Here is a 21,924-nt window from a genome sequence, read left to right as displayed (position 1 = left end):
CTCCAATTTATTATTTCTTTTCCTTGAGCTTCAATTCCCTTTCCACATTTCTCCTTTGTTTCCTTCACAGCTTTTAATGATTGAATAACTAGATATCATGAGAGATAGACCTGCTAGTATAAATGGTGTTGTCACTAGAAAAGCAGAAGTAGCAAAATGCTTTGGTCAGGAGAGCTCAGTGACTTCAAACATACGCCTAGGATAGGGAACAATCGTGTCTCGATCCTTCCTCGACTGCTATTTCCCTTTCATGTATTTTGACACATAAAACTGCATTCCGGTTTTTGTCCAAGTTATAGATAATCTATTGCTTCCTATATTTTATACCCGCTACCTTCAAAGTTACAGAGGTTGTAGTCTAGTCAACTCCACCAAAATCTTTGTCTACATATGCAAATGTAATAAAAATATGTTTACCTGCCTTTAATCTATCTACTGAGACAAGTCACATGGTCATTATTGCCTTGTTTGTTCCTACATTTCTGTGAAACCCAAACAGATCTTCCCTGAAGTCATTGTGTACCAATGCTTCCATTCTTCTGGAAAAATTCATTTCAGTATTTTCCAGTCATGACTTATTAAACTGTTAATTTGATAATCACATCTGTCAGAACCTGACTCTTGTGGAATTGGAATTATTACATATTTCCTGATGTCTGAGGGTGTTTCACCTGCAACGCATAACCTGCACAACAGATGAAACAGTATTGTCATACCCGGCTCTCCCAAGGATCTCTGTTATTTTGCAGGAACACCCTCTACTCCAGGGACCTTGTTTCGACTTAGGTCTTCCAGTGCTCTGACCTTCTCTCTCTCCCCCCCCCCCCCCCTCCCAGTGTAGTGACTACTATACAGTTAAACACCCCACAATACTTATTTATGGACACCAAAGTACAAGCACTGCTTAAAAGTTGATCCGAATAGAAAAGTCCAGTCATAAATCCAAGCACAGAGAACAAGTACATGATCGTCACGGTGCAGCTACCGAAGTGAAGCATGTAGCTTGGGCCACAATCTAAGTAAGCCACTGTACTTCCAGTGGGTGCCATTTGGCGCACTGTGAGCTTCAGAACTTACACCTGTGTTGCAGACTCTCTACAGGGAAGCAGGTGCTGTTCCTAACGGACGATTCTGGAATGTACGTCATGGGCTAGCAGATGAGTCTCGATGGCATAGCGTGGTGAGATCGTGTAACATACATTCAACTTGAGCAGCTTTAGAACGATTGAAACATCCCAAGTGGATTTGTTATACAGGTGACATTCAATGACTAGGCCATGTTCGAAGTTACTGAGCTCTCGTGACCAACCCATTTTGCTGCTTCTGCTTTTTCTACTGACAGCACCGTTCTCCTCACCTCCTCTTATACTAGCAGGTCTATCTCTCATGATATATAGTTGTCAATTCCACATTACAAAGGGGTGTCAAAATACTTTTGACCAGATAGTGTGTCTAAATTTTGACGTGCCCGTATCCCTTTTCGAATCTCTAACCTATCTGCCCAGTTAACCTGTGGTGCAGTTGTCCACTTCAGTGGACAACTGTTAATGTCTCTTCTTTGGCATTTTTAATCAGTCCTGAGACAGCAAATGTATGCAGTCTACTCCAGTGGATACTCCCTACTGGAACTGTGCCATGTATGCATTTGCAGCCTCAGAACTGGTTAAAAATGCCAAAGAAGCAACATTAACAGTTGTCCACTGCAGTGAACAATAGCACCACAAGGGTAAGGCACATGACATTCCACACTCCAACTCGAAGAACACCACTTTTGTTTTCCCTGGTGGTGACCCTCCTGCATAGTCCTCACCTGGAGATCTGAGTAAGAACCATGTTATCTCCAAAATATTTTATCCAAAAGTCAAACTGTATAGCTGCATGTCCTCAGGACAAATAATTTAAAACAGATTATGCATATGATGATTGCTGAGGAGGTCAGGACCACAATGATCTCAGGACTTCTCAACATGTGCTGAATTTATGCAATCATGGCCAAGTGACTACCGACCATCTGAGTTGTGAAGTTATCTATGCTTAGGGTTGATAAAAATAAAGTCAAGGCCCCCATTCAATGCCACAAATCCAATTTGCAGATTTCATCAGTATCACAGGATGAATTTTAATAGCTGCAGTCAGTTCTAAATTTCAGCTCCCGGAGATCAAGAGTGCTATCAATTTTTCAAACTGCATGCCATGTAAATAGTGTCAATCTCTTCTAATTCATTATGTCAGTTTTCAGGGGGATTGCACACACTATTTCTCACGCACTAACGTAAGTATGTTACACACTGTCATATCACACACTGCAGTTCAGAGCCCTCATGCAGCAAAGGGCTGCAAGTTGCATCAGTGAAGTGGGACAGTTGACTGAGTAATATTCATGACATGTAATACCTCAACCAGTATTCAGAACAGAATTAAAAAATGGAGGCATTACTGTTCAGCAAGCCTCCATAAGTAACAGAAGGTTCATTTGAAAGTATGCTCTGCAGTCATCGACTATCTGTAGAATAGATTTACTGTTGAGTTAGTTGTGTGTGAGCAAACATGTTTCCCCAGGCTGAACATGTGTTCATTCTTGGCAGGTAAGAATAGAAGCCGAAGTAATGAATTAAAATTTGTGCCAAGGCTGGGACTTGAACCCGGGTCTCCTGCCTACTAGACATAAGTGCTGTCCACGCCACCATCCTGGCATTGTGTCTAACACAGCTACATGATAGGACTGTTGATATTTTTAGAAATATTGGGAGTCCGATATATCAATATTTCAAAAAATATCATTATCGGCTCTCAATGTATTGTCAAAAAGTATCGACATATCAACAGACATAAATACCTACGTACCTACGTATAAAAATAACGGCTGCGCATTGTAAATACAGGGTGTTTCAGGAAGAGTGGTAAATATTTTAGGAGATGGTAGGATAGAGAAATTGCAATAGAAATGCCATATAACATGTGTCCAATTCTCATTGAGTACATAGATACAGCTGAGTTCAGTGCATTTTCATTTTGTGTGTTGGTACACCAGTTGCTATAACTCGCTGTGGGTGTGTTTATCAAATGTCAGCAGTAGAGTGTTGATGTTCATGTTGTGAAGTTGTGCTTTAGTTTCCATTGAAGTTTTCATTGGGATTTGTTGGCCAACTCTATTGTACTGTAGCACGTAAACATGCCTCACGTATTTACACATGCTGAATATGCCAGTATGGTATTTCTGTATGGGTTTTGTAATGGAAATGCCACTACTACGTGTAGAAAATACGGCATACCACTTCCTAACTGCAGACTACCAGAGTCAAGAGTGTTTACTTGTGTGTTCAGTACACTGTGTGACACTGTTACAGTGCCCAGCACTCATATTGCATCTGAACCTGTAAATGTACAAACTGTGGATGAAGCAGAAGTCAGTAGAACATAGTCCTTCAACAAGCATACATAGAATTTCTCCACGTATCAGTGTTCCACATACAAGAGTATGGTGGACATTGCATATGCACGGGTTTCATCCATATCATTTGCAGCTCATTCAACATCTTTGATCAGAGATGAATATAGACGATTGGAATTTTGTCATTGCATACTTGAAAATCGCCAGGTAATTCCATTTTTACTTTTCACTGATGAAGCCTCAGGTGAGACATCATCCAAACCTAACATTCCCCGGAAGATGGATCGGTAAGTATGGGCATGTTTCTTGGCCACCAACGTCCCCGGACCTTACCCCTTTGGATTTTTGTGTGTGGGAATGGTTGAAAGGCGAAGTCTACAAAGAAAACTTAACCACAAGAGCTGATTTGATCATTCGGATTACAAATAGTGCAGCCCTTATAAAAGAACGCAAAGATGACCTCAGAAGAGCGACATGTGGTGTTATCAAGAGAAGTCAAAAGTGCATTGAAATTGGCGATCGAATTTTTGAAAATCCATTGATAACGTCCTCATTTGCCTTTGTTTTAAGTTAGTTTGTGTTGCATGCAAACAGCTTTATCTCTATACTCAATAAAAATTGCACACATGTTATATGGCATTTTTTTTATTGCAATTCATCTATCCTGTCACCCCCTAAAATATTTACTAATCCTCCTGAAACACTCTGTATACTGCCAGTTTTAGAGCTGTATATTTAAGTATCGATTAATTGTTAGATACTCCGTTCATCAGCAAGCACTCAGCCTACTTATCTCCCATATAGCAAGAATTGCAAGCAAAATGATGCGTGTTCCCTTGTTAAAAAGGTGTCCGATGGGTCTGTCACTTGGTTTCATCACATATCAGATTTGTCTGGAGCACTTCACGTCGACTTCCCTGTTTTTTCATTACTGCCAGTGCCAGTGACCTAGCAGTTGTGGTGTCATAATTGGTTGGTGAAGCTAAATGTTGCAGTTTCTGTTGGTAGTGCTGAGCACCAGTTACGTCAGCATTCCCCCTCATATGTCTCTGCCCACCGCGAAAGCCAATCTTGTCATTTAGATTTTAACCAATTCTTTTTTAAGAATGCCGATATTTTTTAATGCAACTAGTGTGCTCTTGCTTCACACAGTCAAAAAGAAGGTTGGACATGATGAAAGCTCAGAAAGTAGTAAGACTCCTTCACATAGTGAAAGTACAATTATATTCTACTACAATATCAAAAGAACAACTTCAAATATTCACCAAAAACTGTGAAAAAATATGATATAAAGTAAAAATATCGCCACTCAGTATTACCATTTTAGTATCAATCATTTGAAAAGTTGTTAAATTAAGATGACAGTATTTTCTGGGAAAAAATATTGATATTTTATCAACAGACCTATTGCATGGATTACCCTAGTCCATTGCTCTCCCTACCACGAACTTGAGTTCACACCTCAGCCCATCTTGATTTTCCTCTTGTTAAATCATCAGAATTGCCGAGACTCTCAAATACTGGAATTGCACCCCAGCTTTGTTCATAATGGGCAAATCTTGCATGTATCTTATATGTAGGTGATCGATGGATCTGATGGAATTATGAATGCATTTTCCTGGAGACATATCGAGTCTCAGCTTCATCTTTGATAAGGTTAGAAGCTGAAGTAATGCATTAAAATTTGTGCCAAGGCCAGGACTTGAACTTGGATCTTCTGTGTACTAGACAGATGTGCCAGGGTGGCGTATAGGATAGCACATTTGCCTATTTACACTCAAAAATCCAGGATAGAGTGTAATAAAATTATGAAAGTCCATTTCATGTAGTAAGGCGGCCCAATTTTCAGTCGTTTTGCACATCCCCCTCCACCAGCCACTGGCAGGCAATAACTATTCATTCTCTTACCAAGCAGCTAGCAGCAGGTTACAGCTAGACAGCAAGAATCTCACTCCTAACATGCTGCACGGTTGCCGTACTTCATGACAACAACAGAATTATTCATTCAACTGGAAGTTGTTTTTTGTTCTTTCTTGTAGCAGTGTAGCTATGAATGTGTATTGTAAATTTTTAAGTGCGATTTAAAAAAGTCTGGTGACGGCAATAAATGTAAAGTGGTTCACAAACAGGTGAGGGGGATTTTTTACCGCATTTATAACTTTTTCAAATGTGAATTTGAAAGCAGTTCTCCTACTGAAGAGACAAGAATGGACTCCATAACCATGTGGTGTCAGCAAGAGAACTGTAAAGATAATTGTAAACAAAAGTGTCAGAGCTGTAGGAACTGTAGAAAAAGTTGGTTTTGTGTTGCCTGGAAAGCGTCAAAATCACAAGGAACCTGTAACGCAAGTGCATGGTTTTAATAGCAATATTTTAAAGTGCTCAATGTGAATGATGAATGCCCGACATCACAAAAACTTGTTACAGTTACGCAGGAGAAAATTGGCTTCAATTGTAAGCGCTTCATCAATATAAAGAATTTTAAAAGATGTTGGTTCCAGATATGATAAGAAGAGAGATTTTAGTTCAAATAAGTGACATACTGCAGCACGAACTACATCCTATATAAAGGTTTACAATACAAGAGAAGGAGGTAGTTCAACAGTGTATGACCTTGTTGAAACATGGGTCAGTTAGAATCATTCCAGGAAGATCTGCTGGAAAATGAGTGGTGGTACTGGCGATTTTAAAGTTCTCATGGGAATAGGTTCTCTGATAATTATTCTGCATGCTGACTCTTTTTCTGGTTTTGATTCTAAGAATGAACTTGTATTTACATGTAAGAAAAACAGCAGTGACTAATGTTCAGAAATGAACGCTGTCAGTTTCGTGATGTGGTTCACAATTCTTGTCATACCTTTCTTCAAAGTCAGTCATTGCCAGGTATAAGTCAACTGTTACAGAGACAAAACCAAGTACAAATGTCAGAAAAGGGGATATCTTTCCTTGGCTGAAAAATAAAAATATTAAGCACAGTATAAACCCGACTCGTGCCAATCTCCTGCAGCTCATTAATTTATACAAGTTACGTGACAGAACGTACAAGCTTGACATCCTTGCAAGTGCATGGGTCACACATTTTTGCATTTACCCATGTGTCACTGTCAGTGCATCCCCATGAAATTAATTTGGTCAAAGAGTTAAGGTTATGTGGGAGACAAAAGCATAACATTCAAGATAACATACACTAAATCATTTGTGCGTGAGGCAATAGACAACAACCCAACCTGTAGCGTGGGCACAGTATGTACGGCATGCTGAAAAGCTTCAGAAAGAAGAATTTGACAGGGAAGTGATGATGGATATAAGTCTTGAACATATCATCGTAAATTTACAATCAGATTGGTCAGCAACAGGCTCAAATAGAAGTGACAATGGTATTACGATGTAGATTTTGAAGCAAAGTAATATTTCTTAATTTTAAAGACTCATGGTTTAAAAAATGTGTGCCGACATATCAGTTGTATACATAATAATGCGAATGAGAACTTCCTAACATTCTTGATTAGGACTTTATATTCTTGGAATTATGCAGACTATAATGTTCAACACATTGTCCAAGGAGAAGTTAAGCTACTCCCACCGTGTTGTATGCTCTAATAATATGCAAGAATGCAGCTGGATAAATTAGTCAGAAGTCTGATATTTCGACTTGTAAACCCTTGTAATTTTCAAGGCACGAACTGGATAAGGCCCTAAAATGACAGGAACTGACAGGAACTGTTACTTGTAGAGATGTTGGTGGTTTTCAGTGGTATCAGTCAGCATTCCCTGGAGTTATTCACAGATGATAGTTAATTGTGTGCTTGTTCAATGTATTATAAATGTGGTCTCTCACTGTAATGTCGGATGAGCTAGTTTACACTTATAATGCCCATTAAAAGCGAAAAATATGACACCTTACTTACCATTTTTACAATAGTTTTTTACATTAGTCTTTTCTGCCACTAATTCTTTTTTACGCACAGTGATTACACTTAACTACAGTCAAACACATTCCCAGACACACCTTACACATTTTAAAAAATTCCATTGAGTAGAAGCTGTTGTGAAGCAAATATAAACCATTTTGGTTTGTGCTTAAAGTTAATTTTGTTATGTATTAAATTTTTTTACTTATAATACAGTTCAAATCGCAATAAATGATAATTATTGCAAGCGGTTTCTATGATCTTGTCATTAGACAAATATCATTTTGAGAAAAATTGTACTTTACATCTTCACAAAGCTGTGTCAGCTGTTCTCGCCTCCCGACGTCACGCAGAGTAAATCTGTGGAGCAGTGGACGAAATGTCGTCTAGACGCGAATTAATATTTCTCTCTTGACAATTGATTGAAATTGGTTTTAATATTTACTATTGCCCTCATAGATTTGAATGTGTAGTATGACATACTGTAGGCAAATGAGCCTGACTGTTGCATGCACCAACGCAGTTCGGCAATATGGACTTTGTGTGCCTGCTCTCTACTGCCACACTGCACATTTCTTGTCCCTCCACGCTTTCTTACCACTCCACCCTTATGCGCGGAGGTGCCATCCTATATGAATCGGGCTATAGTAAGCAGGAGACCCGGATTCAAGTCCTGGCCTTCGCACAAATTTTAATTCATTACTTCAGCTTCTATCCTTATCAAAGATAAAGTTGAGACTTGGTATATCTCCAAGAAAATGTAACGCCGTCTTGAAAGTAACTTCAAATCACAGTCTTTCTAGCTTTTCTTGAAACAAGGATGCCTAACAAATCAAGGATTGCACACATAGTCACTTGTTTCAGAAAAACTGGTAATGTGAATGGATGTGAACATTCCAGCTGATCTTCGGTGTCAAGTGGTGCCTCATTGTAAAATACTTGCTCATCCTTGCTATGTACATGAAGAAAATTGATACAAAAACTGTGTCAGCAAACTGTAAATGTCTTATGGGAGTGGTTGGAGAGCCACAGAGAAGCTGAAACTCCATCTGTATCGCATTCACGTTATGCATGAAATTTGAAAATCTGTTAAAGGAAAAGTAGTATGTTACTGTTAGTAACATTTTATTCTCAACAGCATTCGTGTGTTGGATTATGTCTTTTACTCTGATGAAGCAAGGTTTCATCTAGGTGGCTATATAAACTGCCAGAATGATAAAAACTGGAGTTCAGAAAACCCTCACATATTCTCTGAGACCTCTTTACATTCACAGGAGGTTCGAATTTGGCAGCAATTTTGCCCAAAAGAATTGTAGGCCCAATTTTTTCTCAGAAGTGGTAACAGTTTAATGATACCTGGACATCATCATGCAATTTGTAGCACTATTAGAGGCTGCTGAACAGCACTGCAGGCTGCAGCAAGATGGAGCAACAGTGCACAAGCAAATAGCACAATGATAGTGTTGCCTGAATTCTTTATGAGGACACATCATGTCACGTGACGTACAGCCACCTAGAGCCCCAGATTAGCTCCCCTCGACTTTTTCCTCTGGGGACATTTGAAGGATAAAGTCTATAAGAATAACCCTAACACAATCAACCAACTGAAGCACAACATCGAAGACGAAATTCATCCTAAGTGTAGTCATAATCTGAAAAGTAGCAGCTAATTGAAGAAATGTGTTGATGCTTGTGTTGCAAGACACAGAGGATATTTCCAGTATCTGTTATGAGAAAATATATATTGTGAGTGGATACATTATAAGTACATTAATAAATTTTTGTATTTGGATAGATAAAAAACTTACTCACCAAGCAGCAGCAGCAGAACACACACATAAAAGAAGGTTATAATTTGGCAAGCTTTCAGTGCCAGTTGCTGCTTCTTCAGGCAGAAGGGCTGAAGGGGAAGGGAGAGGGGTGAAGGAAAAGGACTGGAGAGGTCTAGAAAAAGGGGTGGATTTTGGAAAAATCACCCAAAACTGCAGGTCAGGAGAGACTTACTGGGCGGGGCTTCCCTTCTCGTCCCATCCAGTAAGCCTCCCCTGACCCGCAGTTTCCAAAATCTACACCTTTTCCTAGACCTCTCCAGTCCTTTTCCTTCACCCCTCTTCCTTCCCCTACAACCCTTCCACCTGAAGAAGGAGCCACTGGTACCAAAAGCTTGCGTAAATATAACCTCCTTTAATGTTTGTGTTCTGCCCACCACTTGATGAGTAGATTTTTACATATCCAATTGCATTATATTGTCAAAAACCCATTGTTTTCATTGTTCAATGCAGATTAGAATTTTCTGAATTTAAGGTTGCATAACTTCTGGCTCACCCTGTAATAGTATTAACTTAAAAGAAATACATTTGTTTGAATGTATAGTAATGTGATAGCAACCCCATTTGAAGCCACTATTGCTTTCACAAACCTGTCTGCCATCTTATAAAAATAAAATAAATGAAATTTTTATGAAATCAGAGTGATTGAGAATTGAGTTGCACTGTCTCGTCTTTAAGGAATACTCTTGCTTATTCCAAAATTGATTTTAAGAGTCTGTAATATTTCTGAAGTTACAGTGAATTAATATGTTGTGATTTATACTTTAGTGTTACAAAAATGTATTTCTAAGCAACTATGCTCAATACAGCTAAGCGAATTATTGCAAATGGTGGTTTAACTCATAGTATTCTTTATGGAGACAGTTCCACAGGTGCTTTGTTTGTTGCGCATAGAACGTAGAGGCAGTACTCAATCTCTCTCCAAGGCTTTGTCAACATCTCTCCGTCACCACCTCTACACCAGCTCGGACCAGTTTTCCTTAATGTAACCCCCCACAAAAAAGGCAAGAGCAGTTACGTATGATGTATGCTGGGCCTGATGTTGTACCATCTCATCCAAGATCGGTGAACAAATTCCCTCCAGAGTGACAGTGCTCCATCTTATGGAAATACTACCTATGGTTGAAATGCCTGTAACTGAGGTAACTTAGCAAATGTAGAAATGTGTCTGTAAAACAATCGAGTTAAACTATAATCTGCTATAAATCACACGGCTGTATCTAGCATAATTCCTTTAAAATAATTATTTTTTGTAATCAGAGATAGACTTAATGATCACCCCATGTTAATTCACCTGATGCGTTTGTCTTACAGTTGTATGTGTAAAGCTAGGTGTTTTGTCCTTCATCATCTGCTGAATAAATACTACTTTTCAAAACAATTTTTTTAATTTAATTTTAATATTGCACTACAGCTTCATTTGTTAATACATGAAACAATTTTAGAACTAGCCAAAGATTTTATGGTGTCTACGGAATCAGCAAGCAGTCAGCAGTGTTGTGCTGTTGTTGTAATTATGCCTCATGTATGTGGCAAGGAGGAATTCACTTGATATAAATTTAGGTTTGTGTCAGAGTTTGTTGCAGGTTGTTACAATCTACTTTGCTTCAATAATCAGTTATTATATCACAAAGTTAAGTGATAGTCAGGACAGTCCAAATGTGTAATTCAGATTGGGCATATAAAGGTTTTCTAGAGAAGCTGAATAATATGGAATAGTTTTTGATGTTCATAGAGAGCTGACAAGTTGCATTATCCTGTTCTTTTGTCACATTTATCGTTAGAAGTTGTAACTTTGGTGATAATAAGTAGTTTATTTTTATTGTATCCAAGCATGGGTAATGTCACAACTTGTATGAGGAAAGTCTAAACTTTTCCCCCTTCTTATGTTTCCCCCTTTCATCAAACATTGTGTCACATAGATCCCATCAAGAATGAGAACCATCAGTGATGTGGCATGAGACAACGTATACTTTAACAAAAGAGAAGCAACTCTTTAAACTATATGCTGTATTCCCAATAACGTAATCATATCAGTATCCGACTTATGGATCGGTTATAAATGCAAAACACTGGAAGATAAATGTGATGCATCACTATCCAGTCTGCCCCAGCTTTCCATGTTTAATGTAAAGTAACTCAAAGTCATGGTCGTTAGTGTAGTTCACAGTTAATTCCTGCCTCATCCTTAGTCAATTCATCAATGAGGACACACCTGTCAGACTACTGCTCGTAATAGCAAAGACATCACAGATACAGACTACTGCCTGTTTGTGATTTCGGATAACATTTTCATACCACATGTAATAACAAAGACATCGCATATAGAGGCTACCCCTTGTTTGTGATTTAGGATAACACTTTCATTTCTCTGCTGATTAACTTCCTCCAGAGCACAGAGTTTCTGGAAACATTGAAAATTCAACAGTTATTCCTTCCACAGTATTAAGGTCTATATAGTACAGAGTAGAATGCAATCGCCAATGCCACGTCATGATACTGCATAGTTTTACTTTCAATCTGTTGTCCAGCTGAGCCACTCATTATGAAATTACTACAACTTCATACAGTAAAGAATGGAATGGGCACTTTGGCATTGGAATGCAGAAGTTCCCTATACCTAACTAAACCATTTAATTCTGTCACTATTGTTTTTATGTGTGATGGTACAGGCTTTTTACACCCACACACATTGTGTGTGGAATTAATTTTGGGGTGATACCAAGGTTTGGTAATATACACACACCAAAAAAAGTTTTGCATTACCCCAGTTCCCAGAACTCCTGAAGACAGACGTTGACTGTGGATATTGTATCACAGACACAGTCTCTTTGATGTTCAGAGATGTCACTAAACCTCCCCAAAGATGTAAAAAACCATGCATGAGTAGTGCTTATTAGATGGAGGGGTCCGACAGCCGATCAGTTCCAGTCATTCCACCAGGAAATAGGTTCACGGCTCATGTTGTCTGTAGTTCAACCATGCCTAGACAATCAGTACTGCAGTTCGATCGCGTCCACCTTGTTATTTTGTGCCAGGAAGGGCTCTCAACAATGGAAGTGTTCAGGTGTCTCAGAGTGAACCAAAGTGATGCTGTTCGGACATAGAGGAGATACAGAGAGACAGGAACTATCGATGACATGCTTCGCTCAGGCTGCCCAAATGCTACTATTGCAGTGGATGACCGCTATGGCTCGGAGGAACTCTGACAGCAACACCAAGTTGAATAATGCATTTCGTGCAGCCACAGGACGTTGTGTTACGACTCAAACTGTGCGCAATAGGCTGCATGATGCACAACTTGACTCCCAACGTCCATGGTGAGGTCCATCCTTGCAACCATGACACCATGAAGCGCAGTACAGGTGGGCCCAACAACATGCCAAATGCACCGCTTAGGATTGGCATCTCGTTCTCTTTACTGATGAGTGTCGCATATGCCTTCAACCAGACAACCTTTGGAGATGTGTTTGGAGGCAACCCAGTCAGGGTAAATGTCTTAGACACGCTGTCTAGGGAGTGCAGCAAGATGGAGGTTCCTTGTCATTTTGGGGTGACATTATGTGGGGCCGACGTATGCTGCTAGTGGTCATGGAAGGCACCGTAACGGCCATACAATACATGGATTCCAGCTGATAGTGCAACCATATCGGTAGCATATTGGCAAGGCATTCGTCTTCATGGACAACAATTCATGCCCCCTTCATGCACATCTTGTGAATGACTTCCTACAGGATAACAACATCACTCAACTAGAGTGGCCAGCATGTTCTCCAGACATGAACCCTATCGAACATGCCAGGGATAGATTGAAAGCATTGTTTATGGACGACATGAACCACCAACCACTCTGAGGTATCTATTCCGAATCGCCATTGAGAAGTGGGACAATCTGGACCAACAGTGCCTTGATGAACTTGTGGATAGTATGCTAAGACGAATACAAGGACGTGCTACTAGGTATTAGAGGTACCGGTGTGTACAGCAATCTGGACCACCACCTCTGAAGGTCTCGTTGTATGGTGGTACAACATGCAATGTGTGGTTTTCATGAGCAGTCAAAAGGGCGGAAATGATGTTTATGTTGATCTCTATTCCAATTTTCCGTACAAGTTCCGGAACCCTCAGAACCGAGGTAATGCAAAGCTTTTTTTGGTGTGTCTATTTAAGATTCACATTCTTAGTTGTCTCTGACAGATTGCTAAAACAACAGGGTAGAAAGCATTAATTTTCCATGGTGTAAACAGGGGTGACTACCATTTGTATACATAATGTTTAATTTTAATTTGTTTATCTTAAGTAAATAACAAAATTTTCTCAAAGCAGACTGGAACAACTTACCTAAACTTTTTAGATGCCATAATATCCTGTTTCTGTTATAAAGTACAAGGGTCAACATATTTAAACATAAACATTGTTTTAATAGCATTAGCAATGTGATGCCTAGTGAATATTATGGTTAACACTTGAGTTAGCAGGTACAAAAGCCTAAATGACTTGATCAGCATTAGTAAAGTTCAGAAAAATAATTATATCTCTTCATATAAATATTAAAATGACCCTGTGGAATAAAAATGTGGAGCACCATAAAGTTTATTAATAAGTTATTAGAGTAACTGTAACTCAGTGAAGTGAAGCTCTGTCATTGGTTTTTCCATGTATATGTCCTTAACAATATTTTAAAGTTGTATATACATGTATAAAAGTGTAGTACCAAATTTTACACTACTGATCTTAATATGAACTGTGAACAGCCTAGCAGATCTAAGTATTACTCTTGGAACCACACTTCAGATTGTTCCAAGTGGAAACTTACCACTCAGTACGAAGAAATTTGGTGGACGCCTTGTAATCTGCAATCTACAACCCACTAAACATGTAAGTTTTGTAGATGTTTTAGGAATTCGAAAAAATTATTTCCATTGAATTGCTGTTCCAACATTTTACAGTAGTGTCTCACCAAGTACTTTTATTTTTCTAAGAATTTACATTAATGATCTTCTATTATGGTAACAGTCAGTCTGATACAATGTCTGTCCGATTATTCTGTGACCGATTTTATTCTTGGCACGTAAACCGTGTTTGTGCAGTAACTATGATTGCAGCTTGAAGAAACAACTGTAAATAAGAGATGTGCATTTGATCAGTGTGAAGTAGTGGAAGCACTGTGTGTGAAATTTGTCATGCACACCTTGACTTGCAAACAAAAATGACAATGCATGGACATGTCCCATGACGTGATTGAAGTGCAACATGCAGACAATTCTTTCCTGGAAAAATCACCATAGGTGGCAAGACTTGGTGTTGTCAATACCAATCTACCACAAAATGACGAAAGTGCAGAAATTCATATGAAGTGTCTTCACTTTGATGACATAACTGACATCCAAGTGAATATGAAGAGTGTGTTGAACAACATCCCAAAGAAGGTCTTTTCTGACAGTTTCACATAATTGTGCAAATGTTCTGTGCATTGACTCAAGTGGGGGGAGACAATGTTGATCACCCAAAGCATTAAAGCTACCATCTTAACTTTCCTCTATTTTTTATTAATCCAGTCTTGACTGGATGGTGTATGTGCATCATAATGTACAGTGTTGCTATCTTCAAGGCAAGATAGATGATAAAGGAGTCCAGACTGAGATGGAATGGGTGGGGGGGGGGGGGGGGGGGGGGTGAGATTAAGAATTACTTGATAGAGATTTCCTATGATCAGGTGAGGGAAGTGGGCTGCCTGAATGATTTTACTGATTGTGATAATACATCTATTTTGATTGATGACTACTGATTGCTGCAGAGACAAGATTAGGTTAATTTCAGTGCACACAGTCATTTAAATGATTGCTATGCTATACACTTCACAGTGGTTTGCAGACTATAGATGTAAACCAAATTAATATGACAATGGGAGTATCTGATTAGAAAATAAAGACATCAAATGAGTAAAGACAACCACTTCACATTAATGAGAAACGTGTCAATAGCTGATAGGCACATGAAGAAGAAACTGAACATTGTATTCAGTTCTTGAACACGCATTCTGTGGAAATCATCTAAAAACTAAGATACATGTTCTGAATCTTATTGGCGTGTAGCAGCTCAGTGTATTAACTGTGTGCTTATCTTTACTTCTCCCAGTTTTTGCTTGAATTTCTACAAATTGTGAAGTTGTGGATTATTGTAGTGTATTGCAGTGCAAAAGAGAATGGGATACTCACTGAGGATTTTCCATGTGTGTTTTGTTATACAAAAAAGGGAAGTAGACCACTGATCTGAAAGCTGTGATTGATGCTGTCAAAGCAGAGTTGAAAACAAGAAATGTGAATATTACTATTTAAAATGACACTAGAAAAGATAAAACATGAAAGAGATCAAACATCGAGCCGTTAGCTGGCCAATGGATTTGGATCTTACCTGGTTAGAGCGAGAACTTCATACACAGCAGCAGTGGCCAAAATATTTACGATATCCCAGGGGAAAAAGCAGGGTAAAGGTGGAGGAAGGTGGGAGGGAAGTTTCTCCTTCTAGAGATGAGTTACATAAGAGAGACAATTCAATATATACATAAGACATTAAATGTATGTCACTTTGAACTAAGTGGATGTAAACTACTAACATTTACTCATGTAGTTACGGTAATGTTTAAAACAGTCTATTTTTTATCCACTGTTGTTGTTATGGTCTTCAGTCCAGAGACTGGTGTGATGCAGCTCTCCTTGCTACTCTATCCTGTGCAAGCTTCTTCATCTCCCAGTACCTACTGCAGCCTACATCCTTCAGAATCTGCGTAGTGCTTTCATCTCTTGGTCTCCCTGTACAATTTTTACCCTCCACGCTGCCCTCTAATACAAAATTGGTGATCCCTTGATGCCTCAGAACATGTCCACCAACCGATCCCTTCTTCTAGTCAAGTTGTGCCACAAATTTCTCTTCTCCCCATTCTATTCAATACCTCCTCATTAGTTATGTGATCTACCCATCTAATCTTCGTTAGTTATGTGATCTAGCCATCTAATCTTCAGCATTCTTCTGTAGCACTTCTATCCACTATAAAATTATTTTTTTTATTTTGCAATTGCAATTGTTGTAATTAATTTTTATTGTAATGAGAACTCTTGTTAAGTATATGTTTCTTATTGGTATCATTTGTAATGTCATTTAAATCTTATGTTAAAATGAATATGTACCCATTCCAGGATGAAAAAGCAGACCTAATAATTCACTGCTATGTTGATGAACTAATGAATATGCTAATGAAAGCGTTGAACATTCCAATACCTGAGTATGACCCAACAAAAGACCCAACACTGTCTTCAGAAAATGAGAAAAATGATTGGACTGTCGAACGTCGCAATGTAAAAAAAATGCAAAAGTTATATGAAGAAATGAAAAACAAGAAAGGAGTAGTAAAACGGAAATTAAAAAAGATAGAACATGAAGATAAGAAGATTAAGAAGGAAGATTGTGGTGAAGAAATTAAAAAGGAACTTTGTGAAGGAGAATCTCCTGCAAATATAACAATAAAAAATGAAGCAATTCCTGATTGTGGCATTCCTTGATAGTATCATGCAATTAGAATGAATGATTTTTTTTATTATTTTAACATCTCTACAAAGATTTTAATGTACATAAATAAGCTGCTAGGTTTATGTGAGGAAGTACTTCCAGCTTTTGATGATTGTTATTGTGCACAGACTAAGTATTTCTTAAACTTTGGGCTACACTGCCAGAACTGTGATGATACAGGTTCCCAGTTATTTTAAATTCCATTTATCTTACGTACAGTTTCAAGTTTTAGAAACAGTTTTTGTACAGAAACAGATGTCTTATACATAATGTCAGATTAATTATTAATCTGATCAGTACAATGAAGCACTTTTCTTTTAAAATAATGCTATGCATTAGCTTATGCATATCATGTGTTGATAGTGCTTTTGCACTAATTGTGTATGTTTGGAGAGTAGTATGCTCAGTCAATGATTTTTATCTTTGTCATTGTAATAGTTTGTGTCAATACTTAATAATAAATTATTTAAAAACCTTATAAATAATTTTTTTCAAGCATTGAATATAGAAAGCTCTTGTCCTGTTTATCAAATGAAATCATCTACCTACCTTATGTCACTATCGGTATGCTGTAGTCAAAGATAGCTATATGAAGAGTTGAAGGGATAGTCCTGTTTGTGAAAATTTTTCTTTGGCTGTATCAGAGGGGTGCAGAGAGACGAGTGCATTAACTCTACTACTTGCATGGAATAAGTGGAGTGCGCTTCAAGAGTACTATCTGACAACCTACCATAAAAAATTGCAACTCTGTTTTGTTAGGGTGGATAATAATAATTAACCATCTCACTATACTATCAATGAACTATATATTGCAGCACCTTAGTGCTTTTTTCAACAGTATTCTTTTGCTGGGACAAGTTTTTAACTTCCCAGTCAACCCAGTGGCAGTGGACAACAAGCAATTTACAACAGATGTGTGCGTGCAATGTACAGTAAGGTGTAAATGGCAAAGAAAATGACATGCATAAATATTTGGAGCCCAAAAGGAAACAAATACAGACATATGTAGATTCCAATGGATCCTGCTGTGAAGTAATTGAATATATTTTGTAATTATGTACATGTACAGCATTGTTTCCTTGATCTGTTTGTGTCAGTTTCATATACAACATTTTCAGGCAGAGGGCAAGAGCACATCAATAATAAACTGGACTTTCATTGCCACTGATGATTGAGCAAGTTAAAACTTGCCAGGGGCATTATTCAAGGCCGCAAACTCATACACCATGACGAGTAGTTCCTTAGCAATGCGAGAAACCTCGTTTCTTTTCAACAGACCTCAAATATTTATTATTTGTACTGTGCATAACACAGTTATTATTCAAATGAAAAGACCCAATTTCAGAGACTTTACTGAGTTTAAATAGACTGGAGCTTAGTGGCTAATGCACCTCCCTGGTATGTAGGAGGCCTGGGTTCGATTCCCGGCCTTGGTGCAAATTTTCACTCACCACTTCAGTCTATATCCATAACAACAATTATTATTATTTATTCAGTAATATAATTTGAGTTTTCAGGTTACATCTGCCTCAGTTTACCATTTAGGACTGAACAGAATGAAATAGCTGTTCATTTTTGTGAGAAGTATGCCTCATATTAAATTGAACATATATATTTTTGTATTGATACTTACAAATTCATCTTTATTCTGCAGTTGAATGCTTGCCGTTTGCATTAGTGAAAAGCACTACAAGCAAGCTTACAGAGAATAAACAGAAGTCAAAAATTAACTGTTGTCAGCAGCCATAGAAACAGTAGATAATTGTGACTGGAAGTGATTAGTTGTGCAAGGGTAACTAATAATTACGTTATTTTGTGGAAATTGAAGCCTGGGAATACTGAAACTCATCGTTTGCAAGTGACAGACAAATTGCAACAACTGGGTAGCAGCACATTGTGTTTTCACAAATTTAGGCAGAAACAGTAGCCCATACACTGTTTGCCAAAAGATGTCCAACTTCTGTTGATTCTGACTTCGGGAGCCCAGAGCTAAGATGAATAAATAGCAGAAAAAATGGAAAACATAGCAAGCAGCATTTGTAGACCTCCCAAGAGACAAGTCAAATTAGACAATAAAAGAAATCCCCAACAAGGCTTGGAAATGAAAATGGATGGCATCAACAGATACTTAAATTCTGCTGTGCTGATAATGAGTTGAAAGCAGTCTGTTGGCAGAATATGGCTGGTATATGACATGGTTGCTTTTACATGTAGCCCAGTGTCTGATGGAGTAGGATAAGCTTCAGAGAGGATGGGAGAAGGAAGTGCTGCACTGGGTGTCCACAGGTGTATGATCCCTGTGGCAAGGTGTTGGGATTGGGAGCAGCATAGGGATGGAATACGATGTTGCATTGTTGTTACGTGAGTTACAGAACACTACTTTAAGGGGTTGGGAAAGGTCTTGGGTATGATGTCCCTCATTTCATGGCATGATGACAGATAATCAAAGCTCTGAGAAAGGATGTGGTTCAGTGTTCCAGTCCAGGGTAGTATTGTGTGATGAAGGGGGCACTCCTTTGTAGCTGGTTCTTGGGGGTGGTGGGAGGATTGGTGGTGAGTGGGGAAATCACATGGGAAATCTGTATGCAGACTGGGTCTGGGGATAGCGCCTGTCTGTGAAGGCCTTTGTGAAACCTTCAGCATACTGGGAAAGGTAGTCCTTGTCACTACAGATACACTGTCCTTGGGTGGCCAGGTTGTGTAGGAGGGACATTTTGGTGGGGAAGGGATAGCAGCTGTCAAAATGCCTGTATTGATGGTGGCTGTTGGTATTAATGTGGACAGAGCTGAAACTTGTTGGACATGTTATCCTTCTGCTTATTCCTGCAAAGGAAACACTTCTTTGCAACCAATCCCTCCAGCCAAACACAACTAACCTCAGCATTGAAGCCTTCCTCTTCCAGTTCCTACCACCAATGAACTGTGATCCTCTCTGCATCCACCTAATTGCTCCCTTATCACCTTCCAGGAATTCCTTACGTCCAACTTGATCTCGCTGTCCTTTCACAGGTCCCTTCTTAAGGACACCAACCTTTCAACAGAAGAGAGGACAGCCGTACACAGTCTCAAAACTGATCCTGACCTAATAAAACTACCTGCAAACAAAGTTTCCACTGCTGTAATTATGAATCCCAGTGGCTATCTGGCTAAAGGCTTCTGGTAATTGTCTGACTTTTCCACCAATAAAATTCTGGCACAGTGATCCCATCTCATAAGTCCAACATAACCACCAATCCCTGCTTAAAGCCTTAGGTTCTCTCCAGAACCTATTCCTTGAATCTGTTTTCCTCCTCGCCCCTAAGACACCCTGCACACTCATCTTCTACATGCTCCCCAGAATCCACAAGTCCAACAATCCTGGAAGCCACGTTGTAGCTGGTTATTGTGCTCCTACTGAAAGAATTTCAGCCAATGTGGACCATCACCCCCAGCCAGTTGCCCAAAAGCTATCCTCTCATGTCAAAGATACTGACCACTTCCTTTATCGACTCTCCCACATCCCTACTCATTACTGTTGATGCCACTTCCCCATACATCAACATCTCCCATGTCCATGGTCTTGCTGCTGTTGAACACTACCTCTCCCAACATCCTTCAAGTCCAAACCCACTACCTCATTCCTCATACACCATATTTAAGAAAATGTGACCAAAAACAAATCTGATGGCACAGCCATGGGCACCTGCATGGCACCCTCTTATGCCAACCTGTTTATTGGCCATCTAGAGGAAATCCTATCCTCCCAAAACTGCAAATCTCTTGTCTGGTTCAGGTTCATTGCTGATATCATTATGATCTGAACTCAGACCCAAGACACCTTATCCTCATTCATTCTCAACCTCAACACCCCTCTCCCACCTGCTTTACCTGGTCCTCCTCAACCGAGTCTGCTGCCTTACTGGATGTTGACCTCCTCCTCACTGATGGCTCCATCCAGACCTCTGCCCACATTAAAACCATCAACAGTACCTGCGTTTCAACAGCTACCTTCCCGTCCATACCAAAAAGTCGCTTTCACACAGCCTGACCAACCAGGGACTGTGTATCTGCAGTGATGGCAGCTCCCTTGTCCAGTATGCTGAAGGTTGAATCATGGCCTTCACAGACAGTCCGTATCTCCAGATCTAGCGCACAAACAGATTAACTGTCCTGTATCCCTGTGCACACACGGAGGAAGAATGACATACGAAGCATACCCTACCGACTGACAATGCTTGAAAAAGGACCCCAGTACTCAGGTATCAAATTACTAAGAAGTCTGCCTAAAAAGCTGTGTAACAACATACATGACACTATGTTTTCAAAGAACCTAAAAGACTATCTGGTGGAAAAGGAATTTTGCAATGTTGATGAACACTGTTCACATTAAATTTGTAAATATTGTTAATTATAATCAATTATGTTAGTGTAGTTAGGAAGAATGTGATAATGAAGGTTTTTGTATTTTTGACATGTCCTATATTACTTGCGCATTCACTGTACACCATGTAAACCTGCTGGATCTAATAAAATTCAATTCAGTACAACCCCCAGTCCTCCCACCACCCCCAAGAACCATCTAGAAGGAAATGCCCCATCATCACCCAATACCACCCCAGACTGTAACAACTGAAACACATCCTTCATCAGGGACTGGATTATGTATCATCATGAATTGAAATGGGGAGCATCCTACCCAAGACTTTTCACAACCATTCTAAAGTAGTGTTCCATCACCCACCTACCTCCACAACATCCTAGTCCATCCGTATGCTGTTTCCAATACCAACCCCTTGCCACAGGGATCATACTCGTAAGGAAGACTCAGGTGCAATCCACCCACACAGACTTCCTTCTCCAGTCCTGCAACAGGCTTACCCCACTCCTTCAGAATCTGGGCAACATGTGAAAGCAGCCATGTCATATACCAGATCTACTGGAATCATTGCACAGCCTTTTATATTGGTGTGACTACCAACCAGCTGTCCTCCAGGATGAATGGCTACTGCCAAACTGTAGTGGGGAGCAGCCTATGGCACAACATGCAGCTGAGCATGCTTGATTTCAGTGGTTGCTTCACAACCTGTGCCATCTGGATCCTCCCTGCCATCAGCAGCTTTTCTAAACTGCGCAAATAGGAGTTATCCTTACAACACATACTCCTCTCCCGAAATCATCCCGGCCTCAACCTATGGTAACTTTCTGTCCCCACAACCTCCACGCAACAGTTTCTGTCCACTTTGCCCTA

General features: G+C 39.3%; 1 protein-coding gene across 2 annotated transcripts in view; it reads left to right on the top strand.

Annotated features, from left to right (window-relative positions):
- The window catches only part of LOC124622591 (NAD-dependent protein deacetylase Sirt6), a 60,864-nt gene extending 43,742 nt beyond the window's left edge, over positions 1–17,122 (top strand). The window contains exons 5-6 of one of the 2 annotated variants that reach the window (XM_047148341.1): positions 13,886–14,009; positions 16,328–17,122. In XM_047148341.1, the coding sequence (XP_047004297.1) occupies positions 13,886–14,009; positions 16,328–16,690 (487 nt within the window). In that variant the 3' untranslated portion in view covers positions 16,691–17,122. The remainder of the gene's footprint in view (positions 1–13,885; positions 14,010–16,327) is intronic. The other variant, XM_047148340.1, reaches the window with a different exon arrangement.
- Positions 17,123–21,924: the final 4,802 nt, after the last annotated feature.

This window comes from Schistocerca americana, chromosome 7, assembly GCF_021461395.2.
Source record: "Schistocerca americana isolate TAMUIC-IGC-003095 chromosome 7, iqSchAmer2.1, whole genome shotgun sequence".
Classification (NCBI taxonomy): domain Eukaryota; kingdom Metazoa; phylum Arthropoda; class Insecta; order Orthoptera; family Acrididae; genus Schistocerca; species Schistocerca americana.
The sequence above is the reverse complement of the archived record's forward strand: the minus strand, read 5'-3'. Positions and strand labels throughout refer to the sequence as shown.